At 41.3% G+C, this 24,487-nt stretch overlaps 1 protein-coding gene across 3 annotated transcripts in view; it reads left to right on the top strand.

Moving 5' to 3' along the window:
• Window positions 1-24,487, top strand: part of cdh4 (cadherin 4, type 1, R-cadherin (retinal)) — a 223,535-nt gene that overhangs the window by 190,077 nt on the left and 8,971 nt on the right. For 2 of the 3 annotated variants that reach the window (XM_055010957.1, XM_035955916.2), the window contains 5 exons: window positions 8,329-8,466; window positions 14,393-14,578; window positions 14,885-15,138; window positions 18,192-18,343; window positions 23,876-24,112. In XM_055010957.1, coding sequence (XP_054866932.1) covers window positions 8,329-8,466; window positions 14,393-14,578; window positions 14,885-15,138; window positions 18,192-18,343; window positions 23,876-24,112 — 967 coding nt within the window. The remainder of the gene's footprint in view (window positions 1-8,328; window positions 8,467-14,392; window positions 14,579-14,884; window positions 15,139-18,191; window positions 18,344-23,875; window positions 24,113-24,487) is intronic. The other variant, XM_023287477.3, reaches the window with a different exon arrangement.

Here is a 24,487-nt window from a genome sequence, read left to right as displayed (position 1 = left end):
AATGCTCCTTCCTTATCCAAATTTTATATGGTGCTGGCATGGCATGATAGTGTGGCACATTTGTGGGACAATATAAATGAGCCTAGTGAATGCGGGCCAGGTCTGTGTCCCTGTTTCCAGCTTGGCCCAGGCAGCAGCAGTAGCAGCTGATATGAATGAGAGAAAGCTCATTAATCTGGACACATCAAGCCAGGCACAGTCCCACCTGCCTCTGATCCTCCCACTAAAACTGGGACACACCTGGGAGTTCACCCACCTGCTGTCAAGGTCATCAACACAAACAAGCACAGACACATGAGCACATGTGTGCAGACACATTTGTTGTTTATACGCAGTGAAGCTCACGCTGAGCGAGGAGGAGCAGCACACATGAAGCATAAGATCACTGGTGTCACAGTGGATCTGTGCTGCTAGAGCGGAGAACATGCATGACATTATGCAAAAACATGAACATGATATGATATTGACAATGAATGCACTGTAAAATCCTGTTCATTACATACTGTATATACTCATGTCCCGTCTCTCTACTCGCCTGCTTTAGCTAATCCTCATCTACCATCATGGTGTCTAATTAGAATATTCATGTCCTAATTAAGAGGTGAGGCAGGTTCTGTCGTGTTGAGGAGAACAAGGGGTCCATGGAGGTTAGCCTGGTATCACTTACCTCTGACATCGCTGAATACCAATTATTCTCCCTCATTTCCCACCTCTAACCTTCCACATGCTCCAACCCACAGGCTAACAAGCTAACCAACCAACGTGTTTGCTTATTATCAGTATAACATGACTGTTTCTATGCGGATGTGGGTAGTTATTTGAGGTGTGGTGACAGAATTAACTGTGAAATTAGCATTGCAGCATGTTCACGTAAAGTTTTTTGCAGTTTTGTGTGCATTTTTTAGCATAATTACATCACAAATATCAGACTTGTCTCAGTCTACTGTGGAGGAAGCGCCTTCTAATGAAGTACAGCTCTGATGCAGCAGGTAGCAGAGTGGGACATGTCAGAGTGCCACAGCTGGCGTCCATGCTCTCCTTTTGTGCCCTCTCTCCATGGCAGTAGTTCCACTGGCAGGCAGAGCCGTTGTCTTTCATTACCCCAGGCTGTCTCAATCTCCCATGAGCCCCTGGATTGGAACAGTCTGGTGCGGCATGGTGTGGTGTTGCCCGGCACCAGGCTGTCCCCAGAGCCGATGCCAGCTCCACGTTGGACTGTCTCGTCCTCGATTAGGACATCGCCTGGACTGCCTCAAGAACATGAGTGCCCACAGCCTGGCACTGTTAGGATCTGCAGAGCCCGACTGGGGATACAGGCTGAGAGTCGGCATCTTAAATGGGCCTGGGGCTTTATTGTCTCAGAGATGCTGAGTTATGTTAATTCGCCTTCTTGCACCGCAGCTCCAGAAGCCAGACAGTGCAGCCATCTGAGGATTGTGAGCGGGTTGCTGAATTAAGAGTACTGATGCATGTAGGTGGATGTTGACTGCTTGTAGCCAGCATTCAATCAAAAAAATATCTGCTCAATATCCACGTTTTTATGTGCACAATGTACACGTACTAGTATTGAATTGGACTGTCTTTTGTCTCCAGAAAAGCCTGAACTGTTCCACTTCTACCCTTTAGGTTGGAAATCTGTTCTTCTGTTAGTTTGAGATTTCTTGCTTCATCTATACCTCTTAATTTTTTAAGAGTATAAACTTCTCTGTTTACAATATAATCCATGTATTATGTCCACAGTTTGTCTCGGGCAGAGCAGAGTAACTGGAAACTACATGAAGAATGTGAGCAGTCAGTTTGCTCTGTATTTCAATCTTTTATTAAAGAAGCTTAAAGTTGACTTTAGGGATGGCCCTGGTCAAAACAGCAAACCATCCAGATGAGCAGGAATAAAACCACAACAGTAAATATTAATAATAATAGACAAGTGTTGTACTCCTAAACCAAACTTGTTATCAACACAAAAGATGAGAGAAAATGGAATCTGAGAAAAATTGCACAACTCTCCTATGGCGCTTCCTAAAAGAGAAGTCTGAGGTAGTTCCTAAGATACAAGACAGAAATGACTTAAAGTAATTACTTTTCCCCAACAACAACATACAAGATGGCTGTAAACAAAGCCCTGACAAAACTGCTCACAGTACACAAATACTTTGCTTCTAAGCAGGCGGAAATTGCATCCAAAAGGCATTAAAAGTGCAGTTTCTCAGCATTTATATACCCCCAGGTGGACTGAAGTTGGAGCAACTAGAGATGAAGTCCACAGAGCCTGAGGAGCAGCACAGCACATATTAAAAGTTTTGCACTCACCTATGGAGAAATCCAACAACAGCACTGTTGAGAGGAAACCCCAAATGAACTCTGGTCCAGTATCTTGCGGCATATGCATAACAACCCAATCTAAAATGTGTAACAAAGTTTTAAGTCTTTCGATTGATTACAGCATTACCCCGTAAAACGGATCGCTTGTGTCCTCAAGTAACAACAGGACCGAGGATTTTAATGAAACCCAATTAATTGGAGGTCCAGAAATCCTCCCTGTCATTGCTCTGGATTATAAACTTTCTATCTTCCTTACAGTTTAAAGAATAGACTCTTATTAAAAGAGCTCGTCCGGTAAGTTTTGAAAAGTTTTTCAGTCTTCCTGTCAGTTCGGACCGAGATATCTTAGCAAAATTTTATACGGTTATTTAGTACAGAGAATCAAGATTTACGTTTTCCCAGTGCTTTATTTCCTAACCGACAGCCTGCAATAATAATAACATTCCCATCAGCCTCAGCTGTACAATAGTGTGTATTTACTGATAATTAACACGTTAGAATATTAACAAGCAAACATGGACACTAAACAGTATCCATCAGAGGGGAGTACAAGCACAATATAGTTGAAATGTCAAATAATTCTAGCACCTCTCAATTATTGCATTATTTCAGCAGAGTGAATACACCTGTGATCACGTGTGTTTTCTAATTCAGTTACAATGAGCTGTAAACACCAAAACTTACTCAGGTTTGAACCTATTGTCTGTGCCTATCTGCATGTCTGCATCATGGCTCCACATGGAAAAGAATTGACAGAGGAACTGAAAAATTTCATTGTGAGACTTCACAAAGATGGCAAAAGGATTACAGAAAGATCAGCAGCCAACTAGAAATGAGTTGAAGCGCAGTTGCAGCAGTAATCAGAGGGCATGGAACGAGTCGAAGCACCACTAATCAGAGTTGCAGTGCCTCCTAAAGTGACATCCCAGATGGTGTGGTACTTGTACAGTGTAGCTCTGAAAAGCAGAAGGGCAGGTGTTTCACATTTCTCACAGGGTCTGAGTGGCTGTGGCAGCTCAGGCAGTGTGAAGGAGAGTTCATGTCAACCCTCATGTACAGTAGCCAAGAAAATCCCATTTGTTTGCTGTTTGGTATAAAACTGCAAAATGGCACCTAAAGGGGATGGGGGGAAAAGCCAGATGAATGTTGGGAGCACGTCCTTTGGTCAGATTATGTTGTTTGGCTCAGATGGGGTCCAGCATGTTCGTTGTGAACCTGGTCAGGACTTCCACAGTGAATGCATGGTCCTGACAGTGAAGTACAGAGGTGGAAGTTTGAGTATATGGGGCTGCATGAAGAATGTGTTAAAGAGGTGATAGATGACACCATGAATTGAATATCAAAAAGCTGATGGACAAGATGACTCCCAGTCAGCAGACACTCGGCAGAAGAGGAATATTCCAGATTGATAAATTCAAAAACACCCTGCTAAAAACACACAGAAGAAGAAAAAAAATCTTTTTTTTAAATGACCTTCCCAAATACGTCTCTGGACTTGCATTCAACAGAGCACCTGTGGGGTATTTTAAAGAGAATGCAGTGCAACAAAATCCCTCCAGCAAAGAACAGCTGAAAAAAAACCCTGAAGAATGACAGAACATCTCTCCAGAAATCTGAGCTCCAGTGGTATCCTCCATGCTGAAAAGGACTGAGCGTGTCCTCAAAGATGTGGCCATATTAAACATATAATATACACTACCAGTCAAAAGTTTGGACATACCTCCTCGTTTAATGTTTTTTCTTTATTTTCATGACTATTTACATTGTAGATTCTCACTGAAGGCATCAAAGCTATGAATGAACACATAAGGAATTATGTAGAAAACAAAAAACTGAAATAAGTTAAAACATGTTTTATATTTTAGATTCTTCAAAATAGCCACCCTTTGCAATAATTACTGCTTTATACACTCTTAGCATTCTCTCGATGAGCTTCATATTATTAGAAGGTGTGTCCGGACTTTTGACTGGTAGTGTATAATAAAAAAATACATAAGATTTGAACCTCAGTAAATATTGCATTGAGTTTCTACTGTGGGGGCTATATTCTATTAAAAATAAATGAAATCTAAATTGTTTCATTTCACTTGAAAGGGAATTCTTTGCCCTTCAAAATAAAAGTACTCCAGTTACTATATGGTGATATGACTTTGAATCATTTCAAATTTAAGTGATATATACTCTTGACTCAGTATGTCAAAAAGACAAGTTTATACCATAACCAATACCAGGAGATTTACTGATAATTTTAGCTTTCTTCTCTGTTAGGAGAGTTTTGATTGAATATACAGTCTTTGCTTGAATGGAATTTCACTTTCACTGTTTTATTGGTAAAGAATTAAGTGTTAGAAGCTTTCTAAGTCTCTTGGTCTACTTTTGACTAGTTTTGGTCACCAACTTCTCTTCCCTCTTCGTGAGACACCTAACATGATCTGCTGCTGTACAACAAGAACCTTTGCCTTCGATCTGGCTTTACTGTTCTCATGTGTTTGTGACATGTTGGAGCCAGGAACTTTGGCAACAGCATGTTCATCCTGCTCATATTTGCTTAATCGTGTCCTGCGTATTGTATTGCAATGCTCAGTTGGATGATTTATTGAACCTCTTTCCCAGTCTCCATGTTTCATTTTAGCAGCTTTATTCATTTGTGACTCACTGCTTTTTTTTATCCAGTGTGTGACTTTGAGCTGTTTGCGTAAATGTGGAGGCGTATCTAATCAAGTGGATTCAGAGTTTTTATCTCAGATTTACCTACGTATCTGAGTCAGTGTCTCTACAATGGGATTGGGAGAGCTTTCAGAGAACAGTGTGCTGCTGACAATACGTCTCCATCAACTCGTGGCCTCTTCAAGATGTTTCTGGCCTTAACCTAACATGAGAGACATCGCTGCGAGGGATAAAGAGAGGCAAAGAAAATGAAGATGGAGACTAAACAGACTTCTCTTTGTATTTTTTGCTTCTAACTCAGAAAAGAAAATAGAGAATAACCATATACATGTAAGCTATGTTTCAGTTACACCAACTCCAACAGATATCTCAGATTTTTATTGGCAATGTGTACCTGAGCTGAACTGATGTGAAACAAATTGAACTGAAATGAACTAAACTAAAAATCTAATGAAAAGGAATCGAATGGCATCGAATCAAACTGAGTAAATTTAATTGAGGTGATCCCAACCGCACTGAAATGAAACTGTAGTGGTAGTCACTGACACTGAGGGTCACTGAGGTAGACAGGGACTGGAGTCAAAAGAGGAAGAGGGGAGCTGGACTCCACAGTTTCAGCCGAGCACTGCAGCATTTGAGACAAATTGTAAGTGACAAGCTAATGACTGTGGCCACTAGGAGCTCGGCAAGCCGGAACACAATCCACAAGCGACACAAGTAAAGAGCAAGTCTTCCACTCATCTGGTCCCCTTTTCTTTACCCTCTTTGAGTGGTCCTTTACAGTACGCCAAGTGAAAATGCACACTCAGCTTAGGTACAATTAATTAACCACCGTACATGTGTTGCCAGAAAACCATTCCTTTCCAATCTCTTGTTCGACATTGCCTTACCAGTCGAGACCATTATTTCCCCTAGTTTGTCCCACTGGAGTTCGAGTCCATTTGCTTACCAGCCAGCTTTTTCCACCCGTCCTGATGTCTGCTCGGCTTGACATGTTTAGCAGCTCTAACACTGGTGGCTTAAAGCTATTTTCCTTTTCCTTCCTCCAGTTTCCTGGATGGTAAACTACCTAATTTGGTCCCCATGAAAAAGGGGATTGAGTTTTGTTGTTGCCGGAGCCCTGCGTGCAGGAGTTTCTGTGGCCTCTGATGGCTTTCAGCGTCTGCAGATTAAGTCTTGTGACACTCGAGGCCAGTGGGGGAGTCTGGACTGTTGCTGTTGGTGGTGAGACAAGAAGCTGTATTTCCTGCCAGTGCTGGACTCTAATCTAACAGAGAGATTTTCTGTTCAGCACTTCTATAGGACTCATTAGAGAGCCCTTTACTGGCCTATTCGGGTAGCCACTTTTGGACAGCAGAGTGTGTTTGGCTGTGTGTGTATGTGTGTTGGATGTGCCAGTGCACGTACACGTGCACGTGTAAACCTGGTGTGTGTAAGTGTCTGAGTGTCCCACCTGTTCCCACTCACTGGAGCGTTAGCGGATGTGTATGTGTGCACTAAGGGCCATAAACTCGCAACTACTCTCAGATGAGTGATATAACCCTGCAGGATAGGACACATCAGCCACATCCCCCACTGTGTGAGAGCTCCACCTGCTGGCTCAGCTCCTCTCATTTCTCTTCACCTGACCGAAGGAAGAGACGTCCATCAAAGCTCGAGCCTATTAGCTTCCTACAGCCATCTGGTGCTATTTCTAGATTGATGTATATGACCGGATCTAAATGAGTCTGCAGAGAGACACATTCGTTGGAGGCTCTATTTACTGAAGCGCTCTATGAGGGGAGATGGTATTGATATTTCATTATGAGTCTAATAAAGGGCAGCCAGTATTGAGTTTTCATTAATAGGGTAGGTTTGGTGCAGATTAACATGTCTGTGCACTTCATAATGACCAGGAGAGATTCTAAATGACTCCAGCTGGGTGTTTTAACTAGCCTCAGTGATTTGACTGATATAACAATCAGCTGCATCCTTCACAACTGAAAAAAGAGTGGGAGAGAGAGACGGAGATATAGTGACACACGGGAACCTGCATAGAGATAGAGGAGACGGGCGTAGAACACTGAGCAACCAGGATGTGATGCAGAAGATAGCGAGGGATTAAAAGAGGCACATAATGTGCATTAATAAAGAACACACAATAAACCAAGGGGAGAAAAAAACATGACTCAAAGAAATGAAAAATAAAAAAGGTGCCACCTCAGCAGGAAGCATTATAAACTCGATCTACTGCTCCATGGCCTCTGTCTGGGTTTATTTTTGTTCCTCTAAGCAGTCCCTATCGTAAGAGCCTCTGGCCATGAAGTGTGACCTCGGGTCAACATGGCAAAGTTAGCCTAACAACACAAACATTAGACCATCAGTAAGACGCATTGTGGATGTTCAGCAAAGCTGTACAGTGAACAGTGGCCTGTCCTTGACGTCCACTCTCTGTCTCACTCCCTTCCTTTGCTCTGATACAATGGAGGCCTGGACCAAATAGATTAATAGGAAGAGAAAGAAACCACAAAGCAGGGAGGCTTATATACTGCCAGGATGGAAACACACACACACACACACACACACACACACACACACACACACACACACACACACACACACACACACACACACACACACACACACACACACATAGACAGACAGAGCTCTTCACAGTGCTGAGTCTGGGGACAGACTGAACTTTCAGCACCATGGACAGAGTCACTGGAATGTGGATGCACCGCTTCGATGTTTTCGATGCTTCATGCAGTAGTGTCCAAACAAAGCTTAATGTCTGATGTTTTTGCCGGTCATGACACTGTAATAATGCAGTCTGTGCTGCAGTACACTTGGGGGCAACTCCCCCTCACTGTAACTGGACTAAATAAGGCCCGTTCACCTCCTGGCATTATCCGAAGCACTGTGGCGCATCTTAAAGTGGCGGCACCTCCATTAAAATGAGTGATGATCCGAGTCTGTTCCCACAGCGGAAAGCCAAGACTTTTAGGCAATAATGGATGGGCCTTTTACCAACACATTGCTCCCTCTCTGCAGCTTTGTGTATATTTGTGTTTTCTGCATGTGTGCCGTTCATCTGTTATGGAGCAGGAGAGGTGTTGTAGCAGACTCCAGTTGTTCTAGTGGATGGTAAGCTGTGAAAAAGCAAACATGTGAATTCATGGCAGACATCAGAGGGAATTGTCTTTCCTGCATTCACTTATTTGTTAATTCACAATGCTCAGTATATCAGGGTCACATGGAAAATATTTACTAGTTGATTTGAGTCCTGTGTTTGTTTCTAGTAGTATTTGAAATAACAATTGCTGAATACGCCTTCTCTTTTTCTGCTTCTTCTTACAGAAAGTGTCTCAGTACACCATCATTGTCCAGGCCACCGACATGGAGGGAAACCTGAACTTTGGACTCTCCAACACAGCTACAGCCCTCATTTCTATCACCGACATCAACGATAATCCTCCAGAGCTGACAGTCAGGACGGTGAGTCCTGCAAATACTCCCAAATTGAATATGACTAATTAATCATTAGCTTTTTTTTTCTCATCCCAAAATATATATGTTTTTCCATTGTTACCTTGTAAAATATATTGTGCATTGTGTGGTTATAAAAGTACCTCTTTTTGGCCATAAAATGAAATCAGCAGATCAATCTTTGTGTTAGGGCCTTATCTTACTAATCAGAACTGGCAGGTTATTCCCTCTTCAGTCATTTGATGGTTATAAACTTTTATTTTATAGATTTCTATTGGAAAAATTAGAAAATATTTTCAACATTTTGTTGTATTTGATATATATTTATAGTTTTGAGGTACTGGAAGAAGGTATTCAAAATTTCTTGACATTAAGCCTCTAAAAGCAAAGCACTTTTTGGGCGATTTTAAGTTTGTTTTTTTTTTGCTCCTGTCACATTCTTAATGACTGTGAACTTATTTTTCACTACAACATAAAGTCCTGCACCTCTTTGGAAACAGCACAACCACGGCTAGAACTGAGAGAACTTAAAAATGTCTTTTGTGCAGTATGACAAAGAAAAAACTAAAATGTACTTTTTTTGATCATTTATTTCTCAAAACTTGAAAAAAATGGAATCAAGATAAAACATTTTCTACTAGTGCACTTGGGTATTACCAATGCTGGAAAACATTGTGGCTGTGTATACTATGGATATTTTACGACTTACATTTTTCATTTTTCTACATTCTTATCTGCCAAAAAGTCCCTAAATTTTTGTGATGTGCTTGTTGGTTGCATCTAAGTCAATTCTTGGTGTAGCTGAGGAGCATAGATTTCTATTTGTTATTTATTTATTGTGCAGAATCTGGGGGGCTAGTATGGTTTGTTTTCTGGCATTTTTTTAAATAACACATGTAGGATAAAGGGATTTCCATGAAATGTCCAATTTTTTGTTTGCACCTGATTGTTTTTTCTGACAAAATCAGAAGTGAATTAGATAATGGATCATTAGAGAGTTCTATAATGAATGGTGTGATTTTGGTAATTTAAAAGAAAAGCCTTTCAAATCCACCAGCAGAGTTTGGGGTTGACAGCATTAAGGGGCAGATTTACCCCCATAATTCTTATAGTTTGTACCTGTATACCTGAACTGGTCGGTCACAGTTTCACATTAGGGTTTGATTCTGTATCCGTCACCTCTAGTTTCCATGCTATGTCAGTGTTCTATGAAGCTGTTATTCTTCATATAGGGCACAAGGGTATATTTTGTCTTAGGTAGGCTGTACAGGTGTCCAAGTGAAAGACTGCACTCAGATATTATTAGAGAACACGTTATCTAGTCCTTGTCAACGACAACAATTGTGCAGTGCTAGCACTATTGAAATGTGTTTTCAAAGAACTCAGAAATGAGAGCAAACACAACAGCTGACAAAGATGTAGGATCAAGACAGATATATGAGGAGAAATGGGTACAGAATATAAAGCAGTGACAGATACAAAAGCATTGCATGAAGCACAACGTAAGGAGAGACAGGAGAGAGGTGCTGATCAAGATCAGTTTTGTTCTCACTCCTTTTCTGTACTTTTGCTGCTTGCAGGGCCTCTGGTGGTGGAGGCTTGTCTGGAGGCATCAGGTCTCAGTCCGTAGTATCTGCAGGATGGTTTGACAGGAAGCCACAATACAGCTTTTCTGTAGTGTAGTTAGGTGGGGAGTTTGTTGGTTTAGGAGTAAGAATGACTGTATGAAAGAGGCTTGATGAGGACACAGAATTTGGAGGATGATGTTGTGTGAGTGTGTGCATCATTCTCCATCTGTAGCTTGTTTATTCTCAGCCTGGTCGTACAACACAATCAAACGCTGACCACAGTCTGATGGACCTACGGGGTTGCGGCTGCTCTTTTTCTGAGCGTTTGAATTCATAAGATTCCAAAGAGAGACAGATGCTGTTTGCAGCAAAGCTCGGAGGCAGAGCAAGCACCGTGTCAGTGTCACACACTGTGATCCCCGACTCCTCGGCGGGGCTGTCGTCAGCGTGCATGCCAGTACAGTTCCAGCCGCGTGCTCTGATAAGAGCTCCCCAGCTGTCAGAGGTAGAATTCAAAGAACAAGGCTGCCGCTCTGCTCAGAACTGGTCTTCATCCCTCGCGTCTCCGCCTGTGGTGATGGCTCCTTCACCAACCTACGCTGAGAAGGAGATCTGGACCAGAGTCTCCCCTCCAGCCAGAAAGGTTGTGATTCAATCGCAAACACACATGAACGTTCACATACATGTATGCTCAGGCAAACTCTGCTAAATGCCGTCTCCCCAGGACCTCATTAGAGGCTTATTTGGGCAGTAGGAGGAGCCAGAAATGGTTTTTCAATTTGTTGGAGAAAGGGAATAAACTGAAAATGTTCTCATCCCACTTTCAGCCCTCCACAGCTCTGCATAATTGAGCTTGTCAACCATTCAGCAAATTTTGGCCAGTGACTCAAATGTGGTAATGAGTAAAACGGAATAAAAAGGTGTTTTGTTTTGTCCTTCACTTAGACTCAGACAGCCACCGCGAAGACATAGTTTTCCACCAGATGCTGTTTCCACTGCTTTGTCAATCTCGAGTACTTGTTTTGCTTCCCACACAAACAACAAGACTTGGAGCACTTCAGTAATTATTTGTGTATGACAGACACAAGAAGAATTCATTGCTCTCTGCAGGAGGCATAGAGAAAACATAAGCACGTTAATTAAGTGAAATTGCTTGCGGGGGAGTAAACCAAGCTGATATATTGCAGCTAATTTGGAAAAAAAAGAAAAAAAAGAAAAGCCAAATGTTTTATTCATTTCACCACATGGTCCTGGATGTGCTATGTTACTGCTATGTTCGTCATTATGTGATAAACTGGAAGACAATGGTGCTGCCACAGTCGGTATAATCAAACTATTTAATCAAGTGTATCACATCCTCCTAAGTGTACTGTGCTTTGCTGTTGACTAAGCAATGATTGGGAGCAGAAGAGGAGCTCGGAAGACTTGTGGGGATGAAAACATGACCTCAGACACACGAGCTGAAAGTTGTGAATATTTTATGATTCACCTGTAGAGCCGCAGCTGCTGAAAGAGTTGCAGTGCCGGAGATTATCTGCATTCACCACTTTCCTCTGCTTTGACTTTCATCTGTGTTTAAATAGAAGAGACACCTGCTTGACATCTGCTATAAGATGAAAAATGAAGCTGAGGGTAGACACCTGTTGCCAGTAGCGGTGTTTTTATTGCATAATGAAGTGAACACATAAGAGCCATTTTAAGTGCACTGATGTCAGTCTCATGCCTGTAGGGGTCTGTTTTAGGTCATTTAGTCCTACATAATGTTGTCATTACCATTTGGTGTTGTTTGCAGCGCACCATGAAGGAAAGAAAGAGCTCTTAAGTGTTGTTTCGCAGCAGCTCAGCCCTCTATAAGAACACATTTTCATTTAGTCAGTGATTTTTCAGTATATGCTAGATTTCCCCTGCTGTGCTGTGCGCCTTGATACAAAAACTTATTTTTCAGAATAACTATGTCGGATATTTATGCAGCTCTGCAGCCTCGCTTACTTCCCTTGATTGGACTGCAGCTCAAATGTTTGAAGGTTAGTTAAGACAGAAAATAAATAAGACCCTGGTAGAACGCTTTGAATAATGTCTTGAAGAGTGACTGACAGAAAAGTCGGCCTGAGCTCTCATATTTTGCTCTTTAAAGCCAGGTTGTGTGATTTCTGAAAGAATAAATTACTCATTAAATGTTAGAAATGAGAAACTGTTTTCTTGGACAATAAAACACATACTGGCTTGATTCAACTTGGTCTTTTATGACCAGTAACTTATGGCAGCTAACTTTCGATATATATAGCTGTGTAATGAACATTATTGATTCAGCTCACTAACTTTATGACCCTTCTGTACTCGTACTTCACTGCCAGTCTATTCTTGTAGATAAATTCAGCACATGTGCAAACAGATCTTTAACTCTTCTAATGACTGAAAGCACCATCGTCAGCACAGCCGTGATACAAATCCATGTTAAAATCTTATTAAAACAGCAATTAAAACCACAGGAAGACTCAGAATGTGACTGTTGTTACAAATAATAGGCTACTGAGACATTAAATGTGTTTGACTTGAGGTTTGCGCTGAATTAAAAACTATTAATGAAGTCATTTAGAATAAGTGTTGAACATTGCAGCCATATAAGCAGCGATGCATTCACTGGTGTGTTCTGAAGTTCATTTGAACGGTGATGCGTTCACTTAGGAAACAGCGATTTAACCACATTAGTTAATGACTAATATTATTTAATCCAAATTTAATGAAATTTGTTGAATTAAAAATCATCATTTACATCTCCATGTGTTTTAGCATCCACCTTAATTACTAAACTGTCATTTGCAGCGACAGTACCCGCTTTAATTAAGTGACAGTTTATTTAGTATAATAATTCAATTAAATAAAAATTTCAGCTAAAAAAAAACTAATTTTCATTGTGTTTTTCAATTGTATCTTCTGCAAAACTTGTTTTCACCAAATGTTGCAGACGAGGCACACACTGTTGCAAAGATTTACCACTAATATTAATGAACGTTTAAAGATGAAAAGCAGATAAAGTTTCTGTATAAATCCTCATGAAGCTGGAATCACTAACACTGACAAACCCTTCTTGTGACATGACTAAGTCTGAAGTATTGTAACTAATTTCCTGACAGCTACACGATCCTTCAGAAGCTGTGGGTCTGTGTCTCTAGTGGCTTATCAGTGAGTCCACATTGCATTTTAGAGAGTAGCCGTTTTGGAAGGTCCTCCTCTACAGTCAGCAGCGTTGTGTAGCTCCTCTGAGAGAGCGTATTGCATTTGGCCGTCTGACAGCGTGGCCAAGCAAGTTTGGAAGGTTTGTGTTGGTGTTTATGCTAAAGCTCAGGGTGAAAATGAAATGGAAGGGCCTCATACACCAGGGACTGAGAGTGCATATTTAATTTGTTGTGTGCTTATCAGCCCGGCAGGGGGACACAAGAAGAAGAAGAGGGAGGCGAGTAGTGAGGGAGGGAGGGGGAAGGAAAGAAGAGAGGATCGGGTGGTTTGGATGCAGCTTCGTTCCCACGATAATGAAGCCATTAAAGTGAACAGCAGCTGGCAGACATACACCATAAACAAGTTAGAGCTTCAAAAGGGGGAAACACGGATTATCATGTGACAATGAGAGCTTTTACTGTGTATGTGTGTGTGTGTGTGAGTTACTACCTTTGAGTGTCCATCCCTCGCTAGCCCGTAAATCCCTACAGAGAGCCACATGGATCCCATTGCACTGTAAATTCCTCTTCAGGCTCTGCAGCTGTCACCAAGTTTCCTCCAGAGTTAGTTCAGTGGGGAGTTGTTTCAGATTGCAGCATAATGAAGATCATTAGCCAAAGATTATTCCTACCGCTGCCTTAATTACAGTACTTATCTAATTGCTTATTAAGACCTAGATTTGGTGAATGCACAGAAACCAAATTAAATGGGTAAACACTTAATTGAACAAATCCATTAGTTCAAATAAAGAGTTTCATACGAGCAGAAATTGCATGGAATAAGGGACTGCATTATCATAATGGCAGATATGATTCTCTATTATCCACATTTAAACACATTTGTCTTTCTTCCCATCCTCTCCTCTCCTTCTAATTTCTCCCCATTTGTTTTGCTACCACTTTCAATTCAGGTTTTAATGTAATGAGTATTATTGGTGTGACCCTAAAAGCAGTTTGTTTTCATAATAGCAATTAAGTGAAAATGCTAAAAGATGGATGACGGCACAAGCAAATGTTTAAAATCTCAATAAATCAAGTTATTAACATGCATTAGCTGACTGCTGGAGCAACATCGGCATAATGTTATCTCCCCCGTCCTCCCTGCTGTCATCTCCCCTCCCTCTTCTTTCTTTTGTTTCCTCCCATCTGTAGTTTTCTGGGGAAGTGCCAGAGAACAAGGTGAACGTGGTGGTGACCAACCTGACGGTGGTGGACAGAGATCAGCCCCACAGCCCCAACTGGAACGCCGTCTACCGCATCGTCAGCGGAGACCCGTCTGGACACTTCACCATCCGGACTAACCCCATCACGAACGAAGGCATGCTGACAGTGGTCAAGGTAAAAATGAAGCAGGTCCAGACAAATGTGCTGAATGTCTCATCATTAGATGTTTCAAAATGACAGCATACAGTTGTCCTCCATTATTATTCAGCACTGCATCTTGTATGTTTCCACCTGCTGTGAAGTGCCAGATGTTGATGACTGAGTACTTTGGTCCCACATTGTTTTCACCGAATTATATGTCATTGCTCAAATTGGAACACAGTTAGAACTAATCATGCAACCAGCTGCAGTCCATTTTCCTCTCATCAATTTGTTCTGTTTTTCCTGTTTAACTCTTTTCCTCCTTGGTGTCTACCCCAGCCAGTGGATTTTGAGATGAATCGAGCCTTCATGCTGACCGTGGTGGTGTCCAACCAGGCCCACCTGGCCAGCGGCATCCAGTCCTCACTGCAGTCCACGGCGGGTGTCACCATCTCCGTTCAGGACGTGAACGAGCCACCCGTCTTCCCCGTAAACCCCAAGATGATCCGCTTTGAGGAAGGTGTGCCAGCAGGGACCACTCTTACAGTGTTTGCTGCACAGGACCCCGATCACTTCGTCCACCAGAGTGTCAGGTACAGTCATTCAAAGAGCAACACCTCATAACTTTTACATGCAGATGTTCCATAAATACATCTTCAAACTCACAACAGCAGATATTTTGGCCACTTTGAGGCAGCAAAACACAAGTTGTAAAGACAAATTGTGCATAGAGTGTTATTATCGGTTGTTTAACATTCAGCATTAGCAGATCCAGATGATATGGAGCAACATTCCCGTCCATATTTCTAACCACAATTCTAGTGTTTACTTGTGTTTTATAGTAGTTCAAGGGACAGCTGGAACTGACTCGTGGATATTCATATATAGTTAGTTATTTTGTGAACTTTGTTCATGCGTCTTCCTCTGAATGCCGAGTCACCAGTGTTTAATCAGAGCTGAGCACTTTCTCCACAGTTTATGCTTCTTCCGTGACATTCTCAACTGACCCCTCCCCCGCCCACATCCCAGTTACCTCCCCGTTGCCAGGCGACTGGTGTGAGGAGGTCGTTCCGTAATGAGTTGGACACCGTCTATCTGCCCTCTTTAGATCCCTATCTTCCTCCTCATTGATCCCTTCCTCCATCCTTCCTAACTGGGATGACACACAGCGGGCAGCGGGCCATCCAGGCATTGAGCCTGTGTGACAGAAACTCCCACATGCCCACTAAGGTCCAGCGGCACCGTTCCACTCCATCGCTAGCTCCAACGAGAGAGATTGATTTTTCTTAATGTCAGTGAGATGGCCATGTCCACTGAGAAACACAGTGGAAATGCTACTGAATTGATAGCGCGGGTGTTAGTGGGGGATGTACTCGTATATGTACTGTACAGCAGAGTGAGCAATATCCACGTCTCAGATTTCTTCTCCAAAAAAGACATGTCATGCAAACCAAGTGGGCCGAGCCCTTCTGCCCTTTGAGAGAAGTAACTCCTCTTTTACTCCCTTCTCTCTCATCCCTTCCCAACTCCCTCTCGCTCCCGCTGACCCTGTCACTTTCTTCCCCGTCAGTCTGTGTGTCTCTTATTGATGGGAGCTCAGAGCTGCTGTCTTCTCCAAAGCTGCCTGCCAGCAGCCGCTCAGCTCACGACAGCCTCATCTCTGCTGCCGCTGTATTCCCTTTAGGCGACCTTGCTCGAACCCCTGCACAATACACACACAAAAGGCGCCGAAATGCACAAACGGAGACTCACAGACACACACCAGTGTGCACACAGGCACCCACAGAGCACGGCTGAAAGACCTGTGCATGAGCAGCGATGGGAGAGGAGCCAGCTTGTGTTTTTGAATTTCTTGCCTTTTTTCTATCTCTCTCTGGAAGAAAGCAAAGAGAAGATGATATGAGGCCAAGCCTGTTTGCCAGTTGATTTTACTGTTTGATGTGATTTAAGTGGCAACAAGACCGAGCTAATGTGTGTTTGCATACGTGCGTGCGTGCGTGCGTGTGTCTTTGAATTTCTGGTTAGGATTGGATTATTAGCCCTGCAGAATGAGGACACATTTGTGATCTGAGGTCATATTGGTGGCTCCCGACTTAACAAGGTCTTCTTTTAGAGATTGGGTGTAGGATTAAAGGTGTACTGCAGCAATTTAGAGTTGCACTTTTTTAAAGCTGGGAGACTCACCAGAGACAGATTAAAAAAGAATGTTGAAAAATTTAAGCAGCTGAGGCGAAGATATGCAGATTTTTAGTCTCTTGTGCAGATCACACTCCAAATGCCCTGGATCCTAAAATTTCCATGCTGCAGCCCAGTGGTATCTTACACTGGATCCTCAATGCCTCCTGCAAATTGCAAGCTCCTTCTTAGACTTTTTATGAACAAACTGTTCCATGACAGAAATTCTACTAGCAATATTTGGGTTTTAGGAGGTGTACATCTGCATAAAATGTACTATCAACCTCAATCTTAGATATAGAGGATATGACGGTTTACAGCTGGATTCTCTCGACACCTCAAACAGAACTAAGTCGGGCTTTTCTCATAAGCACAAACTATGAAACTATCTAAACTATATTTTTATCTTAATTAAAAAGGGCTCAGGGTCTCCCCAAACTGAGCATTAAGTTAAAAGCTAATGGTGGGATTCGTGTTAGACAGGAAGTCCTCAGAAGTATAGTGTGACATTTTGCTCCTCCAGCGTGAAATGAACGCAGCAGGAGGTGACATCTTGTTGGCACAGGAAGGAGATGAAAGTGCCAGGCGTGCCACGCAAACACCGCAATCTGACCTGCAGGGCAACATCAGACCTTGACTAACACAGCATGACACATTCTTTCAGCAGCGCTTCTATTTATTTTCATCTGTTCCTTTTATTTTCCCAAAAAATAAACTGTGGAGATACAGAATGATAATAGGTGTTCCTGTCTGTCTAATAGAGCTGTTTGCTCTGTACACCTGTCCATGGGTATGTGGATTTAGTTTTCTCAATGCTGTTGAGCCTCTGGCTAACTGATCTCAGCCTCCAGCGCACTGTTTTCATTCAAGCTACCTTTCACCTTCATCATATTTTACCATGTGTATACAGAAACATCCCTATTAGGTACTCCCTTTTTCTTGCTTTGTTTCTCACCCCAGCAACAGTCACCATCTACACACTTGTGAACTTGTCCTTGTCCACAATTAACCATTTCTCATTAGCACTTCTGTGGCTTGCCACTTTTAAAACTTGTCATTGTTGTTTATAGGCTTTATAGACTTAAATAATCGCAGCTGTCACTTTAAACTTTGTGAATGTTTCGACGGTGATGAGAGGTGGTGTGGCGGCTGTGTGGGTACAAAGAGTACCGAAGTGGTTAAGAACGTTGCTTTGCACCTCTGCATATGGGTTCAGGTTTTCGTCGGTCCTCATGCTAATGAGCTGCTGCTATGATAAGCTCGATGAACATATGTTCCACTCTCCGTGTCACTGTAATAATTCAAAGGTGCTTGGCTGGTATTGCTTATTATGGTAATGAACTTTCAACCTGATAATGGGTACTTTGGATCGACAAATAAAAGATTCATAGCTGCTGGATAGAATGTGTATGTGTGTATTTGGATTTGGATGTGTTTTCCTCACCATCTTTCTTTGTGTATGTGTGTGCAGGTACTCGAAGTTATCAGATCCAGCAAACTGGCTAAAGATCAACAGGACTAATGGTCAGATCACCACCATGGCCCTGCTCGACCGAGAGTCCATGTATGTGAAAAACAACGTGTACGAGGCCACATTCCTGGCATTCGACTCTGGTAAGTCTGGTAAGTCAGGATGACTGTGTACGTTGTGATGATCTGATAAACAGCAGGGACGATTACAGGAGGACGGGGGCACGTTTTAGCCATTTAGGGATGCAGCTAATCCACTACTCTGCTCCAGACTGACATATCAGAACTCCTATTCCATGTGTCTCAGATATTCATGTTCCCCAGGGAATGTCTCCTGATGACTAAGGTGATCTGTTTTCCTCTAGTGCCATCGTGAGGCTGATCTTTGTAATTTTGAATGATACGTTTCAAACAATAATGGACTGACTTCCATGAAATTTGGCCCACTTGAAGATGAATAGTTAGAACTTTAATGATCTTTGGTAAAAGTCAAGTTTTATTTACCATGCTAACATGTCCATATGGTCTTTTTTATACGATAAAAGACGGGTTTTATACATTACAAACGAACAAATCCTATCAACATGTAGTGTGGAACTTTCTTTATCATTATTTTTCTTTATAGTCATTCTCTGCATCCAACATGTATGACTGAATTACAACATGTCATATATCACAACTTGCCATTGTCTAGCATAGAAGTGGTTTGACAGTGTTTGGACAGAGTCGTAGGTGAGCTGGTGTGCTCGAGCTGCAGCAACAGAGGAAGTGTGAGTGGAGAGGGGAAAGCACTATGTAGAGTCAAGCATTCTGGAGGAAACAATGATGCAGTTATATTTTTATGCAGAATTGGATTGTTTTCATTAAAAAAAAAACAACTTTGAAATATGTCACTTTGATGCAAAGAGATGAATTTTTTGGGGTGAAATCAATCACCAGAGAGGAACTTCTGTTCAAAAGCACCACTCTGCCTGCTTATATATTCACAGAGCAGGTGTTATATCTGTAGACTTAATGTTGCTTGGTTGTTTTTATTATTAAAATAGCAAGCAGTGGTTACTATTTTTCATCATCATTCATCAAAGAATCAAAGTGCAGTGGTGCAGGCAGGAGATTAATGTGCCAGTTGTCATAGTGGGTAAGAGTGTAATCAAATAACACATTTTCTCTGACATATTTCTCACTATTCAGCCAGGGATCATTCATTATTATTATTGCTATTGTTATTTTTATTATTATTATTATTATTATTATTATTATTATTATTATTATTATTATTATTATTATTATTATTATTATTATTATTATTATTATTATTATTATTATTATTACTAGGATTAAATTACTGTACTTTATCATGTTGGATCTGTACCTGTGGAAGGTATTTCTCTTCATATAGAAATGTAGACTGATTGTAGAGACTTACCAGAAGTTTTTATACCCTGGAAAGCTGCCCTCAAAAAAAAAGGTCAAGTCAACTTCATTTACATCTCACAAATTTGCCTCAGGTGGCTTTACAATGTGTACAGCAGTGATGCTCGTCTTACGGCCCGCGGGCCTGAGTTGGTTCCACAATAGGGTGCCGTCTGGCCCCACCTCCAGTTTCTAATTCACAATTAAAATAGACTGACTCACACTGGGAGTTTTTGGTTTGTCTGTTTGTTTATTGATATAGAAAATGTTCATTAATGTCCTTTGGGTGTTGCTCAGTTAATTAAAACAATAATCATTTGAAAGAATGGTGAGTTATGGGCCTTTTGATCTTTATTCATTTTCCCTGATAAATATTGTGGTTTGTTTGGAAGCTGGCCCCTGGCCTCCTGTCATTTTGCAAAAGTGGCCCTGGGCAAAGCAAGTTGAGTCTCCCTGCTGTGCAGCCTGCAGTGCCCTCTGTCCTCAGATTCTCCATTTGGCCAAGAAAATATTCTCGAAAAACCCTTAACAGAAGGGGAAAAAAACACATGGAAGAGCAACAGTGTGTGCAGAATAAAGTGTAGGAAACTGACACAGTCAATCAGGAAGACAGAGCAGAGTGTAAACATATATGATAAATATCTGCCCTATATGGTGTTTATTTCATATCATCCGTAGTAAAGAAACACAATAATACTATTATATCCGTGTGTCTCGCTACTCTCTTTATTTAAGAAAGGCCATTACCATTTTGCAAAGGTCCAAATAGGACAGGAGTGCTGGTATAAGCTAGCTCCACTAAACTCATTATGGAAGTACTGAGAAAGAACTTCCATTTTATTTAATATGAATATCCTTCAAATACCAAACCTACACACAAACAAGCAAAAACTTTTGGAATTTTGTCAAGAGATTTCATGAAAGGAAGCTGCAAATGTTAAGTATGTCATATCCTTGCCAGAGAACTTCTAGTGTGTGTGATTGAGCTGCTGTATTTAAAGACTGTATCGTATACTGTATATAAAACCATGCTGGCCTTCACGGACATGCGTCCGACTGGAAAAAAACCCAGTAACATTAAGTGAAGGTCCTGAGCATGAGCCTCAGCTGCTGTAACAATGTACGAAGATAAGGAACTGAAGCAGTACAAATAGAGATCCTTGCTCTATGTGTAAGTAGGAGGGACCCAGGTGTTTTTACTCCAGTGAGGAATGAGGGATTGGTTGCCCCGAAGCACACCAACTTAAGCTCAAAGTGTTGACTGCCTATTGATTCTCGAGCCCAGTGTCAACAAGGGGATATATTCCACTTTGATTGAAATTCTCTTTACTTATTCTACTCAAGCGAAGCGTAAGAAGCAACAAAGCACCCAGCCAATCATAACTGACAAGACGGTCGATGGGCCTTGGGGCCCGGGGCAACAGACCTTTACATAGTTGATGCACCAAGTTACTGTCTGATAGAGGAAAAAAAGTTCAAACACAACACTGATGAACTACTGGAGTAAACTCTTTGTATGCTGCACTGCATCAGTAATTTAGTTCAGCTTGCTGACAGTCTGTGTGCAGGGAGTTGTCAACTGCTTATCAAGGCCACAATATATCAGTGTTTGTTCAGCAGAGCAGCGCATATACTTTCCTCATCTGTAGTTTAAGATTGTGTTGCTATGATCGGAAGGAACAGCACTGAAAACTGTTAGTGATTGTCAGTGTCCTTTTACTGTAGTACTCCAGAATATTAATACTTAAATGCAAGCAAATGTTCTGTATTTTACACTAAAAGCACAGTATCATCTGCAAAATATAGAATGAGCCCCGATAGAATGATGAATGTTCCCTGTATTTTATGTAGTAGATAAATTATTTCTGTTTACTATTACTTGTTATCAAAATGGCTCAGTGGAAATTCAGTGTTAGGAGTTATAGATGCATGGATGGATGGATGGATGGATGGATGGATGGATGGATGGATGGATGGATGGATGGATGGATGGATGGATGGATGGATGGATGGATGGATGGATAGATAGATAGATAGATAGATAGATAGATAGATAGATAGATAGATAGATAGATAGATAGATAGATAGATAGATAGATAACTTTATTGTCTGTTCCAAGTAAAGACAGAAATTCATTTGGTGAATCACAGTTCATTACCCTAAACAGCAGTATGATGATTTCATACACAATTTTACTATATTATAACACTATTACAGTAAAGAAACCATGTCTAATGCTAATGCTAATTATATAAATAATACGATATTGAGTTGTTCAAGTATAGTCTTCTCATATAAAATGACCATATATCCAAAGTCAGAATGTTTCTGTGTAAAATCTGAATGTTCAAAGTCACTTAAATAGTCAATTATATGTTGTGCAAGTAAAGCATACACACTGAGAAATTGCACTTTATACTTTGCCTCAGAAAAAATGAAAGAAAAATGTTTTTTTCAAAACCCCTGATTTTAATTGAATATTTTTACTAATACTTCCACAAGGCCAATTAAAAAATAAACATGAATTGCTGCCTGTGCTGTTTCACTTTGGGGTCTGTTCTCCATTTAATCTTTTCCCTATGTCTGTCAGTCATTAGAATCATATCCAAATGAAACACTTTGAAATGATTGTCATTTATGAGTGTTTTGCTCATCAGGTCTGAACAATCCTCACCGTGCACAGATTTCTGTCACTGCATGAATGACTTAACATTCAGAACTCACCTTATCTTCCTCATTAAATGTGCTTACATGGTTGGATTAGGAACACTGTTAGGATTCACTTTTTGTGTTTGTGCATGTAAACATCAAATCTTCATTTCAGTAATCTGGATATGTGTTTATATCAGTTTTGAGAAACATGGTTATGCCAGTTGAAAGAGATTAATCCAGACAGGACATGTAAAATAACTGTTTAGTTTTCATTTAGGACACCACCAGTCAGAAACAAGCTGTTTGAAAATTACATTGATTTCCAGCATCTTTAAATATACACTACCATTTAAAATTCTGGGTCAATTAAATGTCCTTATAATTTAAAGAGGAAAATTTTTTTCAATGAAGGTAACATTAAATTAATCAGAAATACAGTCCAGACATAGTTAATGTGGTAAATAACTATTCTAGCTCTCAACATCTGATTTTTAATGGAATATCTCCATAGGGGTACAGAGGAACATTTCCAGCAACCATCACTCCTGTGTTCTGATGCTACATTGTGTTAGCTGACGGTGTTGAAAGGCTAATTGATGGTTAGAAAACCCTTGTGCAATTATGTTAGCACATGAATAAAAGTGTGAGTTTTCATGGAAAAGACAATTGTTCTCACCCAGAGAACAATGGTCTGGGTGACACCAAACTTTTCAACACTAGTGTATGTGGAGTGTATTGAAACTAATTAAAACTTTTGATACGTGTGGGGTTTTTTGTTTGTTTTTATTTTACAATTTCAAAAGTTGCACCAACTTGAGACAGACCTGAAGCACAACTTCAGGATTACTTTGAGTTTTTGTAAGCCTGCAGAGCACTTAAAAAAACAATGAGGCATTTCTTCCCAACACCACGTTTTGCAGCATCATCACCAATAGTGGCAGATAAACAATACTTCTTTGCCTGTGAAAGAGCAGTTCATTTACTTCATGTACTGTAATCAAAGCACATTAAGTTGTTTTTTTTTTTGAACGGTGCATAAAACATCAAAAATGTGTCTCCCAACCTGGTTCAGTTTTGTTCTGGCCTGGCAATCATAAGAAATCCTGAATAAGTCATGATGAGCTTGTGCTGCTGGCTGTAGTTAAGGGTTTGCGTTTGAGTCGTTTCCCAGCAGGCTTTGCAGAGTGCAGATAACAGCAGTCTTTATGTGAGTGTTGTCCCCTCCAATATGAGTCTCACCTCAGCCTTTTTAAAAAGCAGGCAGTTCTAAACACAAGAACTAAAAAATTTATGTGTCCTTTCAATTCGCTCAGACTGTTTTCTGTGGGTGCTCCACTACAAATGTATACAGTATTGTCCCTCCGCTTTCAGCCACTCAGTAAACAAGCTTTTTACTTTGGAGTTGTTTGTTTGCCTGTGCATCTGATTTTCTCAGTTCCACACAGGACTCACAAAAAAGAAAGATTGTTTTGCCATCTAGCTTTCTCTGAACTCCACTTTTTTTTCTCTGTCTCCAATCATTTCATCTTTACTCCACTGCCTCACTGCTGTACGTTGTTATCTCACCGTCTCCTCCTTTGATCTCTCGGTCTCCTCTCTTTCCTCTCGCCTCCCCTCAGGCTCCCCTCAAGCCAGCGGGACTGGAACCCTCCAGATATACCTGATCGACGTGAACGACAATGCGCCGGTGCTGATTCCCCGCGAGGCTCAAGTGTGCGAGCGTGCGCGTCCCAACTCCAAGGTCAACATCACAGCTTCGGATGCCGATGCCGACCCCAACGTGGGGCCGTTTGTCTTTGAGCTGCCTTCCTTTCCCGCCAGCGTTCGTCGCAACTGGACCATTTCCAGACTGAGCGGTAATTCAATTCTATACATTGTCTTTAATACAGTTGAGCCTTTTTGATGTTAAATTTAGCAAGTATAAAGGGGCAAAAGAGGACCATTCTACGTCCTCAGTTGCATTATAAACCATGAACCTGATGAGGGATGAAACCCCCTCAGCAGAAAAGCTGGCAACATTAAACGAGGGACCGGAGATTTCTGTAAGCTGTGAGAGAAGTCCAAGTTTAACAAAATGTCTCACAAATCTCACAGTGAGGGACATGGGTGCCATCCAGTGTTGATGTACGATCTATCGTTTGTGACAAATGAGATCCATTCATCTCTCTGTCCCCCGAGCAACCGATCTGTCACCTAGTCCACCCAGATGGATGTATCACAGCATTTGTCTT

The sequence above is a fragment of the Amphiprion ocellaris genome, chromosome 5, assembly GCF_022539595.1.
Source record: "Amphiprion ocellaris isolate individual 3 ecotype Okinawa chromosome 5, ASM2253959v1, whole genome shotgun sequence".
Classification (NCBI taxonomy): Eukaryota; Metazoa; Chordata; class Actinopteri; family Pomacentridae; genus Amphiprion; species Amphiprion ocellaris.
Note: the sequence above shows the minus strand (reverse complement) of the source record. Positions and strands in the feature narration are given on the sequence as shown.